This window comes from Wolffia australiana, chromosome 11 (genome assembly GCF_029677425.1).
Source record: "Wolffia australiana isolate 7733 chromosome 11, ASM2967742v1".
NCBI lineage: Eukaryota > Viridiplantae > Streptophyta > Magnoliopsida > Alismatales > Araceae > Wolffia > Wolffia australiana.
This window is the reverse complement of record NC_135845.1, coordinates 1,117,455-1,138,040: the sequence shown is the minus strand read 5'-3', so window position 1 is coordinate 1,138,040 and position 20,586 is coordinate 1,117,455. Positions and strand designations below refer to the sequence as shown.

At 35.9% G+C, this 20,586-nt stretch overlaps 1 protein-coding gene across 2 annotated transcripts; it reads left to right on the top strand.

Annotated features, from left to right (window-relative positions):
• On the top strand, nt 1–3,934 carry LOC144709466 (putative membrane protein At1g16860). Of its 2 annotated transcripts, XM_078583023.1 has the most exons (6): nt 1–234; nt 616–722; nt 1,100–2,195; nt 2,551–2,706; nt 2,788–2,999; nt 3,463–3,934. In XM_078583023.1, exons 3-6 carry the CDS (start codon nt 1,296–1,298, stop codon nt 3,653–3,655), a joined length of 1,461 nt encoding a protein of 486 aa, XP_078439149.1. In that variant the 5' UTR covers nt 1–234; nt 616–722; nt 1,100–1,295; the 3' UTR covers nt 3,656–3,934. The 2 variants fall into 2 exon arrangements, with proteins under 2 accessions (XP_078439149.1, XP_078439148.1); XM_078583022.1 differs by lacking the exon at nt 616–722.
• The last annotated feature ends 16,652 nt before the right edge of the window (nt 3,935–20,586 follow it).

Sequence of the window (20,586 nt, the reverse complement as noted above, 5' to 3'; positions counted from 1 at the left end):
GCTTTCCTTTTCTCTACCCGCTCTCTCACTCAGAGTGAGGTGTTCTCTCTCTCTCTCTAACTTTCTCTCTCTAGAAGTTCTTCGTTCTCTCTCTTCTCGGAAGTGGAATGGAGCGTCGATTTCTCTGTCGATTTTGTAGTGCTGTGGAGTTTGCGGTTGGAGTTGCTCGTAGATCTCGCTTGGCTTCCCGGATCTCGTTCCTGGAGTATTGATTTTGTGGCATAGAGGATCAATGTGAGTCTTAATCTCTCCATCTGTTCCTGTTAGTGCGACGGATTTTTCTTCTGTTTGTGTCTTTTTTTTATTTGATTCGGCCGTTCGCGCTGAGGACTTTTTTTCCGGATTTTTTTTTTTCTTAGTTTGCTTCCTGAGATCCGGCTTCTTCTCTCGCATTTTCGTTGATGCCTTTGGGGATTTCATCGGTTGAATTCCAGTGAAAAGCTCATTTAGATGCTTTCCTCGAAATGTTTGAAGCTTGAGAGTTTGGATTTTTGTTTTATCGTTTATATATTGTCGAGATATTTGTTTCCTCTGCCCGACGACTTCTCTAGGTCCTTTTCGTTGTCTGTTATGGCGGGATCTGCTGTTTAACACCTTGTTTATGTATGATGGAAGGCAATGTTGTGCAGAGATCGGTCTTGTTCTTCTTGGCTGCCGCATTCCCTGAGTTTTTCCTCTGGTCTTCAACGGCTGCTCTACCTATTTTTCTGAATGGAAATCGAGTAATTGTTGTCTATAATCTCCCTTCAAATTTCCGTCTTTCGCTCTTCTTCTTACTCAATATCTCCGCTTTATTTTGTTCTGCTGATATTTTATTTTCTAGCTGTGCTTCAAACCTAAACCAATTAATACGCATCGTCAATCTTCTCTTGCAATGATGATCATACCAGTTGTATGGTTTTATTAGATTTGAACGTTGAATTATTATAACCCCCTTATATATTGTGATTCCCTTGCATTTAGATCCACTCGCATTATTCTGGTAGAACTTGGAACATTTCTTCGAATGTATATGCTTTAAATATTTCTATGTATCATACTGAAGAAGCCGCCTTCCTTATTTGTGATAAATTAACAACCTTCTCTGTACTCTTATCAGGATCTTTTGGCAATCTCAGCAACCAAAGCTCAGACCCTTCTATCCATTGAATCATTTGGTTTTGACTCCAAGATAGTATTCAAGCTTGGAAGAACATCCAGTTGGATTGCAATTCCCCATTGTTACAGCTACTGAGGCTGAGAATTTTTCGTTTGTTTCCTGCCAAACATCTGCCGGTAAACCTCGATTGGAGCAGATGGGCTCCAGGTTCCCCTCCCATCAGCTTAGCAATGGATTATACGTCTCGGGGCGTCCCGAGCAGCCAAAGGAGAAGCCGGTAGTGCTGAGCTCAACCCCCATGCCATACACAGGAGGAGATATAAAGAAATCTGGGGAGTTGGGGAAGATGTTTGATATCCCGATGGAGGGCTCAAAGTCAAGAAAATCCGGGCCAATTACGGGCCCGCCCGCGAGATCGGGGTCTTTCGGAGGATCTGCTTCTGGCGGAGGGCCGATGAATGCAGCACCCGCCGGGCGGTCTAGCTATTCTTCTGGGCCCATCTCATCTCAAGGTGGGTCCATGACCGGCCCAAGCCGGCAGAAATCTTGCTCCGGGCCTCTAAACAAGCAAGGCGATGCCATCAAGAAATCGTCCGGTCCTCAACCAGGAACCGCCGCTCCCATGGCTCGTCAAAATTCCGGTCCTCTGGCCCCGGTCTTGCCCACTACCGGGCTCATCACTTCTGGGCCCATCACCTCCGGCCCGTTAAGCTCTTCAGGTGCTCTGAGGAAAGTCTCGGGTCCATTAGACTCGACCGGGTTGCTTAAGTTGCATAGCTCGTCTTTCGCCCACAACCAGGCAGTGACCAATTTGAGCCAGGTGCAGGAGTATTCTTTCATGAGTAGCGTGCCAAAGTTGATGATGTACGCCATAGTTCTGCTCTTCGTGATGGGTTTCATTGCTGGGGGCTTCATTCTGGCTGCTGTACAGAACGCCGTTCTTCTGATCGTCGTCATAGTTCTCTTCAGCTTTGTTGCCGCGCTCTTTGCCTGGAATTCTTGTAATGGGAGGAAAGCCGTAGCCGGCTTCGTGGCTCGGTATCCAGATGCCGAGCTGAGGAGTGCGAAGAACGGACAGTATGTCAAAGTCTCCGGGGTATGGAAACTTTCGACGTGCCTCCTTTTTCGGAAAATTGCATAATTTATGGCATTTTTATTTGAAGTTAGTTTGCAGCAGCCAGACATCGGGAGGATGATGACGAAATCTTCATCATCATCCACAGCTTCATCATCTTCAACATCTGCAACTATGATGTGATGATGTCATCATCATTGTCCTCTGGCACATATGTAGGACGATGAAGACGACAATTGCGTAATTATAACTTGTCATCCTCACTCAAACAAATGACAAGGATGATGATGACTCAAGGAGAGAGTTATTGTCCACCTGTAATTGTCGTCAAGGATGCGTATTCTTTTAGTGATTTATGTGCTGAGTTTATTTTCAGGTGGTTACATGTGGCAATGTTCCTCTTGAATCATCATTCCACAAAGTCCCTAGATGCGTTTACACGTCCACGAGCTTGTTCGAGTACAGAGGCTGGGGATCGAAGGCTGCCAACTCCTCTCATCGCCGTTTTACTTGGGGCCTGAGATCTCTTGAGGTGGACAAACAGAATCTTTATTTTAAAGCTATATTTTAAATGAGCATCTAACCTAACTATTTTTTAATATTATTTTTCCAGCGACATGTCGTGGACTTTTACATTTCGGATTTCCAGTCGGGGCTAAGAGCGCTGGTGAAAACTGGATACGGCGCCAAGGTGACTCCCTGCGTGGACGAGTCCGTTCTCATCGATATCAATCCAGACAACAAAGATTTATCCACCGATTTCCTTCGATGGTTGAGGGAGAGAAACCTCTCCACTGACGATCGCATCATGCGCATGAAAGAAGGGTAATTTTTTGCCTCATTTAGTATTTTTCTTTTTTTCTCTTGATGGGTTTCATACATGGCATGGTTTCTTTCTCTCGATAGTTTGACCAGTTTTTACGTTGGCATAAAAAGTAATTTCAGCGTTTTGCATGGCAGGTTATGTTTCCTCGGAATTTATATCATTTTCTTTGTGCTTCCAATGGAATGAAGTGTCTTATCTTAAGTTCTTATTTTATTTTCTTCTCATGACTTCTTTATCCTATTTGTTTAACATTTTCTTGAAATTCGACTCTCTTTTTGATGTTCTTGTTCCGGTTAGGTTTGGCACGACCTGGTCCAGTCATAACCCAAAGTTGGCCCATCATTTATGTAATTTTTTTATTTAGAGCTTTGACGTCAGAAATGTTTGTAGAGAGAGAGTTATTTTTAGATGAAAATAGACATGTTAATTCATTTTATGATATTTGTGGGGTCTTCGAATCAGGTATATTAAAGAGGGTAGCACCGTGAGCGTGATGGGCGTGGTTCAGAGGAACGAGAACGTCCTAATGATCGTGCCACCGCCGGAGCCCATCTCCAGTGGATGCCTCTGGTCAAAGTGTTTCCTTCCGGCCAGCCTTGACGGCGTCGTGCTCAGATGTGAGGACTCGTCAAAGGTTGACGTCATCCCCGTGTAAGCCCTCCGATCATGAAAAATTGGGTTGCCGTCTCCGCTGTCTCCGGGTTTCCTTATCTTTCGATTGGTTTTCTTGCGTTGACGTTGACCGGGTGTATAGTATACTTTGACTGCTGGGCTTATGGCTTTTTGGTTCCAAGTCTGGCCTCTGTTTTGGGAGGGAAATGTTAGAGGGGGGGAATCCTTTCATTTGTAGCCTTCTCATACTATCTACATCCGAGTTGATTGCTTGTATTTGTTCTTGTAAGTTTCTATTCTTGGTAAACTGTCCTTTTTCCAAGATGATGCCCACCATGACCTCTTTAATTGTTTTATCTGTCTCTCTATCTATCTCTCATGCACCGATCTCTCTGTCTCTGTCCATCTATATATCTACATCTATATCTCTCACTTTCATCAATAACGATGACGATGGGATTCATCCTCTCTAGGATGACAATAAAGATGACAAAATAGTTATCAACATCATCTTTTATCGTTACCGGGTTGACAATGTCAGTGATGTGACTAAATCATCATTGTTTCTTTGCAAACCTTGTCATCATCATCTTTTAGACTTGCCTGAATGACAATGATGATAGTTAAGTATCATCATCTCTTGTCATCGTCTCTAGGTTAACCTCGCTCAGATGATGAAATCACTATCCTTATTCTTGTATGGGAGGATGACTCTGAAATAGGAATCATTGTCCCTAGGTCTGACAGACATATTTGGACACATCTTACTTCACTTCATGATAGGAGATGATGATAACAACAAGTCCAAGCACTCAAAAGAGCTACTGGTCACATAAAAAGAAATGAAGTCCTTCAAAAGAGCTACTGGTCACATAAAAAGAAGTGAAGTCCTTCAAAAGAGCTTTGAGTTGGGGATAATTCTATGAGTTAATAGGATTCCTCTGTCTAAGCATTGTGTCATCGTCCTTCCTCTTTAACGAGGAGAGGTAAGTTTCCAATTCTTCAATTAACAAAGGGATTCTTCCATTAATTCCGTAACGGAATGAGCTCATAGATAGGTTTAGTGAGACAATCTTATTCTTCAAAGCAAATAGTGCCTACATCCAAGTATCCACAATTGATGGAAATATAAATGGCCAGCACACCAATGACACATTCCACGTATCGTTCAAATTTATAGGCGTCATGTATTTGAATAATACATGTGCGATGCTTATACTGAAGTCCATGAATATATGTTAGTACTAATTTTGTGGAAATCATAATACGGAGATTATTGGTCATTGAACATGTTCCAAATATTTATATTCAAAGGATATTCGAGAAAGACATGAATAAATGATATATCTATTGAGAAACATTGAGAAAACATAGTGGGTGTCCTTAAGGGAAAATAATTTGGTGAATTGATGTGTAGAATAATTAAATAATATTATAATCAACTATCAAACATGTTGATTCATGTCAAGGACGTGTAAGTTTTCCTTAGACTTGAGACACCAAAAATATCTTGTGAATGGGCGGATGTGTCTTAAATATGGCCTATGGGTTCCTAATCATGAATTCCAAAACGTCTAAGCTCAAATGCATTAAATTTTTTGTGAACGTGACTGGGTAATCGGTATGGGATCCTCTACCCTTGATATAAGAGGAGCCAGCTCAAAGAAGAGAATGCGGCGAAGTCCTTTCCTAGGTATTGAAATATTGGAGAAAAGTTTTCAAATGATTTCTCAATGCATCAATGTTAACCGGGATGAATTATCAGGGTTTGATGGTTGGTAATACCCTAAGTTGTATGGTGATCATAAAAATGAGGGATTATACTTACATGATAACTAATAACACTAAGGTTCAATGAAATAATTGATATGCTCCTCAACTAGCAACTCAACCTATAAGTTAGGTTAAATCAATAATTGATTAGTATATATGTTAATATGGTTAATTATTATGGTTGGCTAATAAAGGTTATTGAAACTTACATCTATTAAATAAACCAATACATGGGCCTCGAGAGTCGCACACAAATATTCATTTAGATGTTAAAATATATTCTTAAAGTTTAGGTGTATTTTTTTTGAAATTATTTAAGTATAAATAAGAGAAAGCCTCGTAAAAAGTTCATTCGTCTTTGAATTCTTTGAGTGCCCATTCTTATTCTTGCTAGGAATCATGACCTCTATCGATATGATCTGAAATCGATTGCACAGCGAAATATCAAATAGAAGATAAATATGAAAATAAAAAATATAGAACCAAAAATGTCACCCTTGGATGAATTCAGTCTGATATTTCTTGCTTCCTTGAATGACCATCTTCAAGCCATTAAGATGTGCAACCCTTAGATGTATCCATTTGACCTTTAGAGTGTAATATGATGATCACAAGTCTTTAAACATGTGTTTTAAAAATTACTATTTGAATGATACTCGAGAAGGACATCAAAATATTTGATAACACCTTGGAAGTGCCAGCATAGAGGAGGATGGTTGGGGCGCATGCCAAAGATGGGGGCCGTCCAACATCGGCCCCATCCTAAGTCATCAAAATTAGGGCACTTCCAATAAGGATCTGAACACTTGTGGTAGAAATTTACAACTTCTTATTAGTTTGGATCTTTCATTTTATCTATATCCAAGACAAAATCTGATTTTGAATCTTGTTTCCTAGTTTGGCCTCCCTGAAGTATTTTGACGAACACTTCCTAGGCACCAAAAAATTCACCCTATTTTATCCCAATTATCTCTTATATAAAATACTAATAAGTACTTATTAAATATCTATACTTATATAAGCGATATTTTATTACTATAGTCTACCCATCACTGTTTAATAATATCAATAATTTCCTCATTAATTACTCCTATTAGTCCGTTTTTCTCTCTCTCCCCTTTCTCTCGCCCTCTCTTCCTAATTTTATGAATCCTTCCAAAATTATATAAAAATTATTCTCATCTTACCTCCCTATTTCTTACACTCCTATCTATATCTTGAATCACTTCACCTAATAAATAAATATATAATTAAATACTCTTTATTATTATCATTAATATAATCATTCCTTTTCTTCTTCATTCTTCCTCTCACATCTTACTAAAGTGAAATTACCTATTCACTCCATTCCTAAATCGTAATGCCCCTCATTATTATATCTCTCTACTATCTTACATATAACCTATATCTTATTTAAAATTACAAAATAGTTCTTCCACTATCTTACTATCATTCTTTAACATAATACTATAAATCAATTACATTACATCATTTACTTACTACTATATCTTTTTTATAAGTATTAATCCTAAAAAAATTCATTAATGTCTTTTCTCATAAACATCTTACCTCTACCTTTATTTATTTTTAGCTCTTAATACTTCTTTCCACTTCTTATCAACTTCGTCTTGATTATATTCATCTTAGCCCTTCTATTACTAAACTATATAAAATATTTCTTTTATTATCCTTATTACCATCTCATTTTCCCTAAGTATTGGATTTGATTGGAGAAAAATCAGAGTTATGATGATGGTTTAACACCCTCAATTGTGCTTCATGACCTTGTCAACACCTTTAGAATGTGTGGGGTATCCATGACTTTTCATGTCTTTGAGAAATTAACAACATTTTTGCACACATAAAATGGCCCTAGGATGTCATATGAGTTGGACGATATCTCCCACTGATCGTTGACAACTCTTATATCCTTATCCGGTGGAGATCAAATGAATGACTTTGTACTTCTGTAGTGAGACATTCACCACTTCATGTGTGTTGTTCCACACTGTTGGACAGTCAAAAAGGATCTGGTTATGGTTCTTTGTTCCAGATCTTTGTATGTGTTCATGTATTTCTAAGGTTGCTAAGTCGATGTTCAGATAGATATGACCAAGGCTCTTAGTCAAGAAACATCATCCCCCAAGGAAAAATTTAAGTTTTGAACCACCACTGCCATGTGTCCCTTTGATATCGCTTCTGTCATACATACCATTGATGTCATGTTCATATATTGTGTCATCTCTATCACAAACTACAGTCCCCTCTGCACTCTTATTTGCACTCTAGTATGCATTCCTCCTCGCACTTTAGTATGCATCAAAAACCACAAATTTGTGTCAATTTAGTGAATTAAGGCATATGATTTATAAAATGATATTTATATTTTTCCTTAGAAGCATATGGTGAGTAGGATTAAAATCTCAAGGTTGAAACTATTGAATAAATGAAATTTAAATTTTATATATTCAAATCATCCGATGAAAATTAATTCTATGTAACTATAAAATGATGCGTAAATAATTTTCCTATTTAAGCTAATTTATTCAAATTTATATAATAGATTTAGGAATTTTAATATATTTTTATTGTCAAAATGTTAAATAATTCTAAATAAATGTCTGATCAGGCACTTTGGTGGAACCAGGTGACAGTTGATGAGGGTGGCTAATCAAAGCAAAATAGGCGTATAATTTTGATCTGGTTGTAATTTTAATTATCTTTAAAAGATTAAATTTTTATGATTTTTTGAACTCTCTAGGGATATCAAGTGGTGACTGAGGTCATTTCCATAGGGACTGGTTATTAGAGATATCTTTAATAGAAGAGTTGATCCATGGAGAACAAGATGATTTTATGAAAATAGGAATAATAAGAGGTGTTAATAATATAAAAAATGGGATAAGCAAGAAGTTGATAGTAAAGCTGATGGTGCTATGAGAATTATTATTATTTATACTAATTGGATAAAGTTAGGGATTAATGAAGGACAATAAATTGACTAAAGCTAGAAGGGAAAATAATAGAATTAATATTATTAAGAGAGTAAATAAAGTTTATGAACTTTAATTGAGGAGAAAACCATAAGTGTTGAGAGAAGAATTAATTATGGTCTGATTACATGGATAGGATTTCAGTAGATACACATAAAAATGTGATTTTTAAAAGTTAATAAAAATAGTGACAGAGATAGAGCAATAGAGATAATACTTTTTGTTGAGGACATATGTTATCATTATTTATTTCCAGTCTTAGATCGGTGATATGTGTGTTAGGAGAGCTATTTTATATTATTTCAAGGAAGAATAATATTTAGAGAGAAAATGAAATAGTAAAATAAAACTTAAGTGATTAAATATAGAGGAAGAGGAATCCTAAGATCAATAAAAACTCTTAAATAATAAGTAATTAAATATAAAAAATTAAGACAAATGAATTCAAGTGGTTATTATTAAATAACCCCTCATTAAATAGTTTCTCTCTAAATTTATCATTTGGCTTAAATTTATATTAAAGGAAAAAAATATGAATTTCACAAAACCTCTATATTTAATATAGTTTTAAGAGGTTATTTATATAATTTGTAATTTAAATTTAGAGAGCAAATAAGGAAGAAATCTCAGAATTTTAGAGTGCACAATATGTTCTATGAAATTCTTCAATGAGTCTATCTTCCTGAATTTGATTCAAATTAACTAAATCTACTGAAACTTATTCAAATGATAAATTTCATCCAAAGGAAGTGTAAGTCAAACCTAATCTCCTTGATTCTGGCGGTTAGAGAACAGAGGTGTTGATCCCCGCCCTTGACAATGGCATGTTTCCTAGGTCATCATCCTCCATTATTTCACAATCTCAACCTTCTTGGAGCTTCCATAGAGCCACCTTGACTTTGTTTAGTATCTAGGATCTTTCACAGCCCCTAGTCAGCCATCCAAACCGCAGCGTGGGTCTCTAGTCAAGAGTGGATATTCCCAAATGGAAGATTACTGGAAAAGACAAATTCTTATGATTTTAGGGTTGAGGAGGGCATCTATAGGCTGTTTGTCTTGAGGAAAGTCCTTAAAGATCCTCCAAGCCCTATTGGATCAGATATGGTGGTTCCCTTGACTAGAAGCTGCTGTCCAGCCAAAGGAAGATAATGGCCAGGGGTAGAGATTTATGGCTTTGCCCCTAAGTTAGTTTTCTCAAAGAGATGCACCAATTCCTACAGTTAAATCAGAATGGTGAAACCCCTTCTATGATGCTCCCCCAACATCATCAGTCAATTGTCTTGCGATCTCATGTGGGCCTTGATATTTTCCTCATTGGATGACGACCAATCATGTTAGGTCAACTGAATACCTTTTTGATATTAGGTGCTGAAATAAGAAGATAATATTGGTTTAATATTAGGTATTTGAATCTTGTCTACTGATATTATTTAATAAGATCAGCCAGTTGATATATATCAGTATACTTAAAAATTGGCTCGTAATGATACAGCTTTAGGCTAGGTCGGCTCAAAGCCTGATCATTTTCTATGACTAACTTTGTAAGACTGCACATCTGACTACCTTTTTCCAGTTCACACTACACTTACAAAAAGGTAGAAGGTCAATCCCATATCAGAAATTTGACAATTTGAAACACCTATATAAATCTCAAAGCCATATCAATTTTGAATTCGACGAACAACATTTCATTCAAAGGTGTGACTGTGCATTGGGTAGTTGCGGAGTTGAAATGGTGTGATGGGTTCTTGGCATAAGCCAGTTGAAAGGCTCCTACACTGGGGCAAACATGAGCGCAAACATCCTCCAAATTTTGACGGAGTTTGAGATGAAATCAAATATATGCATCACTTTATTGTAAATAATATATTTCTTCTCGAATCATATATATCATTATGATAGAATTATACGCATGTGTGTCATGACTATCGAGAATGCGTAAAAACATAAAAATGATTAGTATTATATAAGAAGAATTAAAGTGGGTAAACCCTCAATTTAGTGCAAGTAGACCAGTGCTCTGTAAGTTACACATCATAGTCCAGGCCAGGCTGAGCTCCCTCTATGTGTTAGAGGCTCCATCAGAGCAGGCCATAAGAGATCCTAACAATATCATTGGGATGAACGACACTAACAACTCAATGCATATGTTGACTTTGGTTCATCTATGTGGTTTGACACTGTACTTCAGCTCATGGAGATAGTCAGCACAATAGGTGGTCAACACAACCTACGAGCGCTATGTATCTTTAACACAACCAAGGAAAGGTTCCCTTAGACAACCCAAAAAGGTGGAATTCAAAGTATGAGGTGCTGGTTGCTAGAGTCGAGATGATAGATGTTCTTGACATCATGTTATTAAACATGTTGAAGAAATATTTTTTGGTTGAGGAGTGGTAGATGATCAATGATTTTGTAGTTATATTGCAGCCCCTCATGATGGCTATTGCCCTCACTTGCCAATCAAAGTCGTCAACAAGAAATGAAGCAGTTGTAGTTGTCAAAGATCAAGCGAGACATCTGGATATTGTCATGCAAAATATCAGATATGAGACCATTTTCAAATAAATAATGCCATATCATCATGAAAACAGACATATGTCTACAACACTTGTCTAGTGATGACAATCAAGATGATTAAATGTGCAACAATCCTCACTCGCAACCTGGCCTTCACTGTTGCGGCACTCATTGATCCATCCATGAAGCTATGGTTAGTTGACTGTGACAACCGGGATGAATTCATATTGTAGGTAACTAATTAAATAATTATGCAAGGGGTCACCAGTGCTTAGAGCATGGTACATGTAGATTCCTCTGGATGTTTTCATTTGGCTTGGACAACTGCAGTTGTTTTTAATGATGCACTGGATGCGTTTTTTCCAGATGAAAACTCATACAGTGTTAGATGTCTACAGTAGCTCACCTTTTATCAAGGGGATAGAACCATTGCACTGGTAGGGGTCACATATGAACACTCATATCTAGGTTTAGCAATGTAATTGAAGGATTTCGTGCTAGTCTTAGTGAAAAGTGTGCCCTAATTAGAGAGATTTTTCTTTGTCGGACATGTTGTCATCAACTACAAGTGACCAAGTTTGACAACAAAGAGGATCAAGCTACTCATGATATTGAATTGCTGGTGGCGAGCAGATAACAATATCAACAATGATACCAACCAAAATGACAAAGATGATGACAAGGACCCAAGGGTTGATCAAGCTGGCCCTCTTTGTTTGCTTCATCTTGTTGAAGGTGTGAGGAAATGTTATTGGTATTGATGGGTGACTTGCCAAGATGAATCATCTTTATTTTTGTAAAGCTATATTTTGATATTCATTTCTACTGTCCATTTAATTTTTGATTCATAAATATTTTATAAAATATTAGATGGCCATACGAAACCTAATTTCTACTAAAATATTAATCACAATGCCCCTAAATTTATATAATAATGAAAGTATTATCAACATAGTAGTCAAATTCAATAGTTATTATTTAATTTGTGACTTATAAATATTTTATGAAATACTGCACGTGCACACTTAACCTCATGGTCCTAAATATTAATCATATTACCCCTAAGTTTGGACAATACATAGTTATTATCTACGTAGTAGTGGAATCCAATTGTTATGAAATTAAATTCACACCATTAAATGTTTTTTTCTTAACTATCTGGGGGCATATCTGATTATGACTATTTAAATATTTTTTGCTTAGATGTTCTTGGATTTGTAACTAAATGTTTTTTAAGCACAATAAGGGCAGTCATTTTGTGTGATTTTGTGTGATGTAAATTTTCACGCAAATTTGCAGTGGACATCGTACTGGGGGTTTGGTGCGACTGAAGTTTTGCAAGTGATGAAAATATTCACCCCAACACACACTCTTCCCTGAAACTGCCATCAAACAACCACAAAATCATGGCCCTAGTGTTCATCACAATTACAGCCACATGCACAACCACAAAATCATGGCCCTAGTGTTCATCACAATTACAGCCACATGCACAACCACAACTATAGGTATAAGTATATCCACAGCCATAGTCATAGCCATAGCTTCAGCCAACCCCAAGACACATCCAACACTGAACCCTCATGCAACTACGACTTGCAATGCATGTGTTGTGCAAGACTTCCATCAATCATCTCCAACTAGTTGTCAAATGCTGCCAAGTCCCAAAAACTGTTATTTTTACTGTTTTTAGGTTAAGATAAATGTTGAATTTATAGATCTATCGATGAGTTAAGGAAAATTAGGTACATATATGTAAAAGTTTTTTCATAAATATAATTATCTTCTTTCCCATATTAGTTTTCTAATTTTGGTAGCATTTTTCTTGTGGATTCAGCCCTTAATCAATTAAAAGTGAGGAGATACCATGGTTTTAGGCATAAATCAGATCTCCAAAATGCCATATTTAACCATAAAATTTGACTTATGACAACCTTTGTAATGGGAGCCCCTTTGGGCATTCTTAGTTTTTTTAAAGCTTCTTTTTGGAATTTTTAATCTTAATGTTCAGTTTTAAAATTATAATGTACTAATAGCTTTATGTGATTTATGGGGAAAGAAAGGGTAAATATGGATAAAACAATTAAAAATATAAGGCATATTGAATAAACTTGTGCTGCAATAACAAGAGCAACTGACTAGAATCATTAGAAGGTTCGATTAAATTGACATATATTTTTCAGAAAATGTATTGGCATAAATTAACTTAAAATATTTAATAATAGAAAAAGGGATAAATTGAATATTCACCTGCTTGTCACATAGTAGAGAGTATCAATGCATATGTGGCCTGGCCATCAGATTGTATCTGAAATCTATCAAATGAAAAGTATTATACAACTAAGATTATTATGCAGTTTCAATAAAATTACGGTTCTCTCTAGAAGATCTACATACCTTTAGTGATCTAAATTTAAAGAGAAATGAGATAGTTTCCTTGTCAAAGAATATTCAAAGTAATGTTATATGGGATTTGAAATTGAGTTAAGTAGCTATAAGAGCATCATTGGAGTCATAACTGAAATGATATTTCTTAAAGTTTCATTTCAATAAATATTATGCATGATTATGAAATATTTTTTTGAAGGATGTCGAGTCTGAAATCCCTAATCAATACTTTAATAGTTTTATTTTGTTAAACATATTTAAATAAATTGATTAACTTTTATTTGAATTAAATAAAAAGACAAATATACATGTATACATAGAAAACACATATCCAAATAAATAGAGAGAGATTTCTCTCTGAAAGTTCCTTATTTTTATCTCTAATCAATCAAAAAAGGTATTGATTCTTTATTGAAGACGTTCAGGGACCATAAAAAAACTAAACACATAACTGTATTTTATTTATGTTTACATCCATTTGATATTTACTTCACTATGATGATATTTATATATATATTGTGAATATAGATACGGAAGGTAACGTTGAACCAAGGGAATAAAGAGAAGCTTACAAAGATATTTTGGGTTGATATAATTTTGAGATATACTACATGTTTGCAAGTAATTTTATTCTTTAGAGAAACTATTGTGATATATCAAAGTCAGAATCAGGTTTAAAATATGTAAATAATCGAAAAGTAAGAAATACTAATTACATACAGTTTATACTCATTAATATTTCATCAAATTATGAAATTTACCTCTCTTAATAATGAAATTAATGTTTGAGTTTTTATGAAATTTCATTAAATTTACCTCTCTTAAGTTATCCTGTATTTATGAAATAAAAACATATCATTGAATATTAGGAAGAATGTATGAAGCGACCTGGCTAGGAATTTGAACAACATTGAGTAATGTGGAATTTTGAAAACTCATGCCTTTTACTTGTTTAATGAATAACAAGACCAATAAAGACATATTGATTATAGATGGAGTGAGAAATGTGGAAGAGAGAGACTGAGATGGGGGGGACAGAGACGATGACACATATATAATAATAAATTAATGATGACATTTCATAGATATTTTCCAACATAGGTGGCTGATGAGAAGATAATAAATGAATATAAACTTCAAGTTAATGAGAGAGGGATAATTATAAATGGAGGTTTTAACATTCTATGCTGATAGATGAGGACAAAGATGTTAATGGGAGCAAGAAGGCAACAGAAACTTCTGCAGAATTGGAGATAATAAAAATTTCCATTGTTCCATTTATTGACACCATCAAATCTCAAAGCCAATTCTACTCCTTATACCTCTAAGAAAAGTAAATGCTTAAGTTTGTACTTGTATCTGATCCAGTCACAACCTCTTAATGCATTATGAGGATTTATGATGAGGTTTACAAATAAATTTAAAAAGTGTTTGAACCAGTTGTATGAAATATTGGTGGAGAATACAACAAGTATTATAAAAAACATGGTAAATAATGTCCGCGTCCTTTCAGTAAATCCCATAGGGGTACAAAACCATCCCATAGTACATTATACCTTTTTTCCTTAGCTTTTACAATGTAGAAAAGTGATGGTATTACTTAAAATGCATTCTCAAATGATTGTGTATTTTTGATACCATAAATTTGTAGACATGATTCTCATTACTGTATAGGTTTGTAGCACAAGTGGAAAATTAATATGATTTTCACTATTTACATGCTATCATAAATTGTTAGTATTGGAATTCAGTCTCCGTTAAAGAGATCAGATATATCTATCATTCATGAAGATGCATTATTGGGATTAAAACTTATATGAACAATTGATAGTACAAAGGTTACTCATAAGTTTCAGGCTTTATTTATCACCAATGGCAATATATGTGATCAACAAGACAATTACACATTCCATGTCTCTCAGCTCTATACATGGGCATGTATCCCTTCCTTTCTAATCAACCCCTCTTCTCTTTTCTACACGTTGCATGTTCATTAATATAATGTATTTATTACAGTGTACATGTGGTACTTTTAATGAAGTCCATGAACACATGATCAAACTTATTGAATTTTGATGAGACATTGATACTAGTCTTTAAGCATGTGTTCAAAATATTCCTATTAAAAGGATACTTGAGAAGGACATTGAAGTATATGGATAGAATATCAATATCTAGTCTCAATCATATGATGAGTATGACATATCCTGTAGCCATTAGTGTGGAGACACTAAATATAGATAGTGGGTGTCCTTTAGTGTAAATAATTTACTAAATTGATTTGTATGAACTCCTGAATGATATTATGCTAAATTTTCAATTAGGTTAATTCACATCACAGTTGTGTAAGTGATCCTTGACCTTAAACACCAAAGATATCTTGTGTATGGACGATTGTACTTTGATTATGGCCTACGAGTTCTTAATTATTGAATTATAAATTTTCTTAATTCGGTTTCATAAAAAAGTCCATGAAGATGATTAAGTCATCGAGATGGGATCATTCACTCTCGATTTTTGTGAAGGAAGCTCAATGAAGACGACGCGATGAAGTCCTTGGCCAAGACTTTTGAATACCAGAGAAGAGTTCTCTAACAATTTTTGAATGGATTAGTACTAACTCAAATGATCAATTAAGGTTTGATAATTGACCGAATTCTAATTCATCATAGGAGCATCAAGTAGATGAGGGACTATACATGCACTTTAACCAATGACAAACAAGTTCGATGAGTGATTCAATACACACTCCTTTTATCTTTGAGAGCATGAGGTGTACATCGGCATCCAAGGGGCTAAAGACTTCACCTATTGATTGGGTTAAATAGATCCACCATTAATTAATCTGTATCATGGTATAGTAGAGTCATTTACTAGACTAATACATGGGCCTAGAGGGTCACATGAAGATGGTCTTTTAGACGTCAGAAAATATACTTAAAGTTTGGGTATTTTTAAAGAAAAAAGGGGAATTCCCTTAACAAAATTCACATAGTACAGAATTTTTTAGTGCTCCTCTCCTTGTTCTCTCTTCTCCATTCCTGGTGCGATCGGGACGGCGTAACGATAATGATGGAGCATAAATGGAGCTCGTCATGGTGAATGAGGAGATTCGATGTGCTATGGACCACATGGATACGCCTAGAGGTTGCATGATAACATGCAAATTAATATACTTAATTACTGAATTATACATTCTATTTATGTGTTTTAATGGTCATATTTGCATGTTATCATGATAAAATACATTGAAATCAGTTAACATGTCATTTTTCTATTATTTCATATTTTTTATCATTTTTTACATGGAATTTGACATTGTTTCAGTGAAGAAATATTTTTAAATGATTTTATTTGCTTGGTTTAAGGTCAGTAAAGCATCTCTTGATTTTTCTGAATTTTTCCCATATTTTTATGAATTTTTCTGAATTTTTCTGACCATTATTTAGGCAAGAAATGATTTTTATTTAATTAAATAATATATTGATTATTTATTTTGCATTTTAAATGCATTTAAAATGAATATCCACGTCATTCGCCCGAAATTCGGGCGAATGAAGGGATATATTAATTAAATAAGAAAGGAGAGAAGAGAGGAGAGAGATAGGAAAAGTCAAATAGAGTGATTAAAAGAGAGAGAGAGAAAAGCAGAAGAGAGAGGAGAGAGAGTAGAGCGGCTAGAGAGGAGAGAGAAGAAAAGATATTTAATAGAAGGAGAGAGATTTGAAAAGTCAAAAAGTGCGGCCGACGCGGACAACGAGGGTGCACGTGTCCCGAAACACGGAAAGCGAGAAAATCAAGCCCAGCCAATAGGAAATTCCGATTTTTTAGAGAAAATAAAAGAGATCCAACGGCCCACATTTGATCTCACTAAAACTGCGATATCTTGAGATCTACAACTCCGATTGGGCTAAAATTTTGAGGGCAGGTTCGTCTTTTCCTCCTCTACAATCTGGACGGTTGGATCTTTAAATAGAGGTCAGAAAAAAGGCGAAATTCACTTTTTGGAGGCTCTCCCCAAGCAATTGGCCAGGAAGGACACAGGAGGCATTCTGGAAGTCGTCAGATCTGGATCTCTTTATCAAATTTGTAAGTTTTTGAATTGTATTTGATCATCTTCTAGAACGATTCGAAAACGCCTTGGCATGGGCGAAATGTACATGCCCTAGATTCATGTTTTGAATGCATCAGCACTTCTTTTTGATTTGGATTCAAGATCTGACTTTTGATAATTCATTCTTAATCATTTTAGGACATTTCAGCTTCATTACATTTTAAATTTAGGGTCGAAATTGGGGCTTTCCCCAATTTCTTCACTTTCTCTCTCTAGGTTAATTTGATTTTTTTCTCTCTCTAGATTTCGGTTTTTATTGTTTAGAAATTTAATTTAATATATGAAAAACCCAAAAATAAAATTTGAACCAAAAATTCATCCATTTTGAACTCCAATTCAAAAATCACTTTCTTGATTATTAATTTCCCAATTTTAATTCTGAAAATTATTATAAATTTTATTAAATTGGGAAATTAATAATTTATATTTTTATGAGCTTAAAATAATAATAATATTCTTATCTGGAATTATCTGACCGAAATCAAAATTAAGTTTTACTTAATTTTGATTATTTTAAGAATATTATTTAATATTAATTGAATTAAATATTGCAAAATTCAAAATTACTTGACTTGATTCATAAAAATTGTTTGAAAATTCTGAATTGTTGCCTCCTTGCGGATCGACCCCTTGCTTGCTCTATATTCTTATTTAGTAATTAAGGGAATTATAAATTTATTGCATAAGTCTAAAAAGCGCAACTACCACGTAATTTTACGTGATTTTTCGGCTTATCATTGCACACTTGAGCAACTCATGTTTCACTGAAGGATCCAAGAAAAGCACCCACAGGATCTGTGCCTAGGTGATTCTATTCATTTTTTATTAATGTCATTTCTACTGAGTTTCAAGTATTCTAGATCAAAGCCATAGAACCCAACACTCACACCCTCGAGATGGTATTATGGTCTTCTAAGGACCGCAGTATTGCAAGTATTTAAATCTTAAAGTTCCATATTGTCTTCATTACATTCTTTATACTCCTCACTTTGGGTCATTACATCTTTCATTATAATTGACTATGATATATATCTTGCCATTCAACACTCCACAATATCATAATAAATATATATGCACTTATATATGTATGCTAAACCCATATCAACTAATAATTCTCCTTTTTTTCTCAATCCCTTTATAGAAAAACTCTGACAGGCACTTGTTGATGGTATCCATCATTGTCATACAAAAACCATTATTTTCATTGCCCACAACTTGAGTGATGGTGTAAACTAGAGAAATCATGATATGACACAATTTGGTCTGGCTGTATCAAGCCAAGACCATCAGTTTGCTTTTTTTGGATGGGCCAATCTTTCAATGCGGGTTGGGTTCGAGCCTCGGACTAGACTGAACAACGAAAAAAATATTATTATATTTTATAAACTAAAATTTTAATGATGTATCTTTCTATTCTACCAATCTAGTAGTCTAAAGCATACAACCTAGCATGTGCGCCTGTAGCTGTGAGTGTGCTCTTTATTGCCATAATCTAACTGATGGCTGTTAGCGCCAACTCCACGTCCCTCATATAAGCTGCATATCTAGCCCTGATTACTGCTTTGGAAACCATTCTTTCTACATATAATTTGAAGGCAAAAGTGGCTACTCTGTCAATTTTTTTTGAAATGCATGCATGTAGTCTTCCACTTTTGATTTGAAATCAATGTTGTGTTGTTTTTTTCTCAGCTGTAGGTTTGATCTTTGTGTGCCTTCTAAACCATTCTTTATACATTTAACAAATGCCATTGTTGTTGATAGTCTTCGCTTGTCTGAACCTTTTAATGTCATGAATTTCCTTACCATGGCAATTAATGTCAATATTACATTTGATTTCGTGAATTGCTTCCTTTAAATGTTAACTTTTAGCTCTTACTTTGTATTGAAAACTATGACCTTAACTTTTTTAACTTTGAGGCTTACACTAACGAGTTGACCTAACCAAGGTCAGCCCAAACTGAAGGTCTATGTTTAGGTTTTTGTGAAATCGTGATCGAGACCAGACCGTGATGTTCCCTTGTGACAATTTCATCACCTTATTTGAATTATTGAGTTGGTTCTAGGAGAAAAATTCTGGGGTTATCTTCTACTATCAGTTTGTCGTGATTCATGTAGGCACAAAGTTAGGATGTTAACATTTTGACACTGATTAGTCAACCCAAAATGGATCAAGACCAGATCTAGACCCTACCAAGATCATACCAAACTTCAGGTCTAAATTTAGGTTTCTGCTTTTTTTTTTTAATTTGGCAAAATCACGGTGCCGGGTGTGTCCAACCCTATGCTTGTGCCCGTAGACCAATCCATCCGTCCCCTGGATGCCACCCAGGGGGTGTTTATTTATATAATATTGTGTTTTTCATCTTCTTTAGGCATGGAGCGAGTGTACACGTCCCAATTACACATGGACCTTACTCGCCCACTCCAATGTTGTAGGAAGAGAAAGGTACATAGGTGTTACCTAGTGATGACCGAGAGATGGTCATTCGTGCCAACAAGAGTTGGGGGAGCCCTCATCGTGATGCAAAAATGTGGAGTGCGTAGTCCACCCCGCTGTTCACAGATGTCATCGTGGAGGTGCGTGACTTGACAGACTATCAAGCGAGAGGGTGAGCTCCCTCGCCTCCAGCACTCTAGGCTAACAGTCACTCCCGTGGGCCTTCCTTCAACAGTGTGCGACGTGTACGAAGGGCTGGCAAGCCGAGGCGTTCAGCGCGATAGCATCCACGAGCTGTTGGAGGGGGTGCATGCCAAGAAAGGAAAAGGGATGACGGGGTTCGTGTGTGTACCGCGTGGTACGCAAGGGCATCTGCTGTCTGATTTCCCTCGCGCAGCTGGTGTCGAACACTAGTTGTGAGGGGGCGGCACCGCATGATGTCTTGCCATACACGTCGCAATCACCACTGGGAGCATTTGCCTGGGCGAAGCCCAAGACCAGATCCTAACATCACTTAGTTGAAAATTTGATCATCTTATTTGATGCATTTAGATGGGTTCATGAACAAATTTACATGTTTATCTTTTGATATCAACACTTACCTCTTACTTTTCATTGACGACTATGACTTCTGACTTTCACAACGTCGAGTCAACTTGGCTGGACCCGAGTCAGAGCCACGACCGGCCAAACTTCAGGTCTAGGTTATAGTTCCGGATCGTCCGGGACGTGGACGATGGACAAGATGG

What these genes read in the sequence shown, in the direction of transcription:
- LOC144709466 (XM_078583022.1), top strand. Translation starts at nt 1,296, where the DNA reads ATGGGCTCCAGGTTCCCCTCCCATCAGCTTAGCAATGGATTATACGTC. An exon ending in AGTATGTCAAAGTCTCCGGG is followed by an intron (nt 2,196 to 2,550) that starts GTATGGAAACTT and finishes GTTTATTTTCAG; the next exon opens with GTGGTTACATGTGGCAATGT. An exon ending in GGGGCCTGAGATCTCTTGAG is followed by an intron (nt 2,707 to 2,787) that starts GTGGACAAACAG and finishes TTATTTTTCCAG; the next exon opens with CGACATGTCGTGGACTTTTA.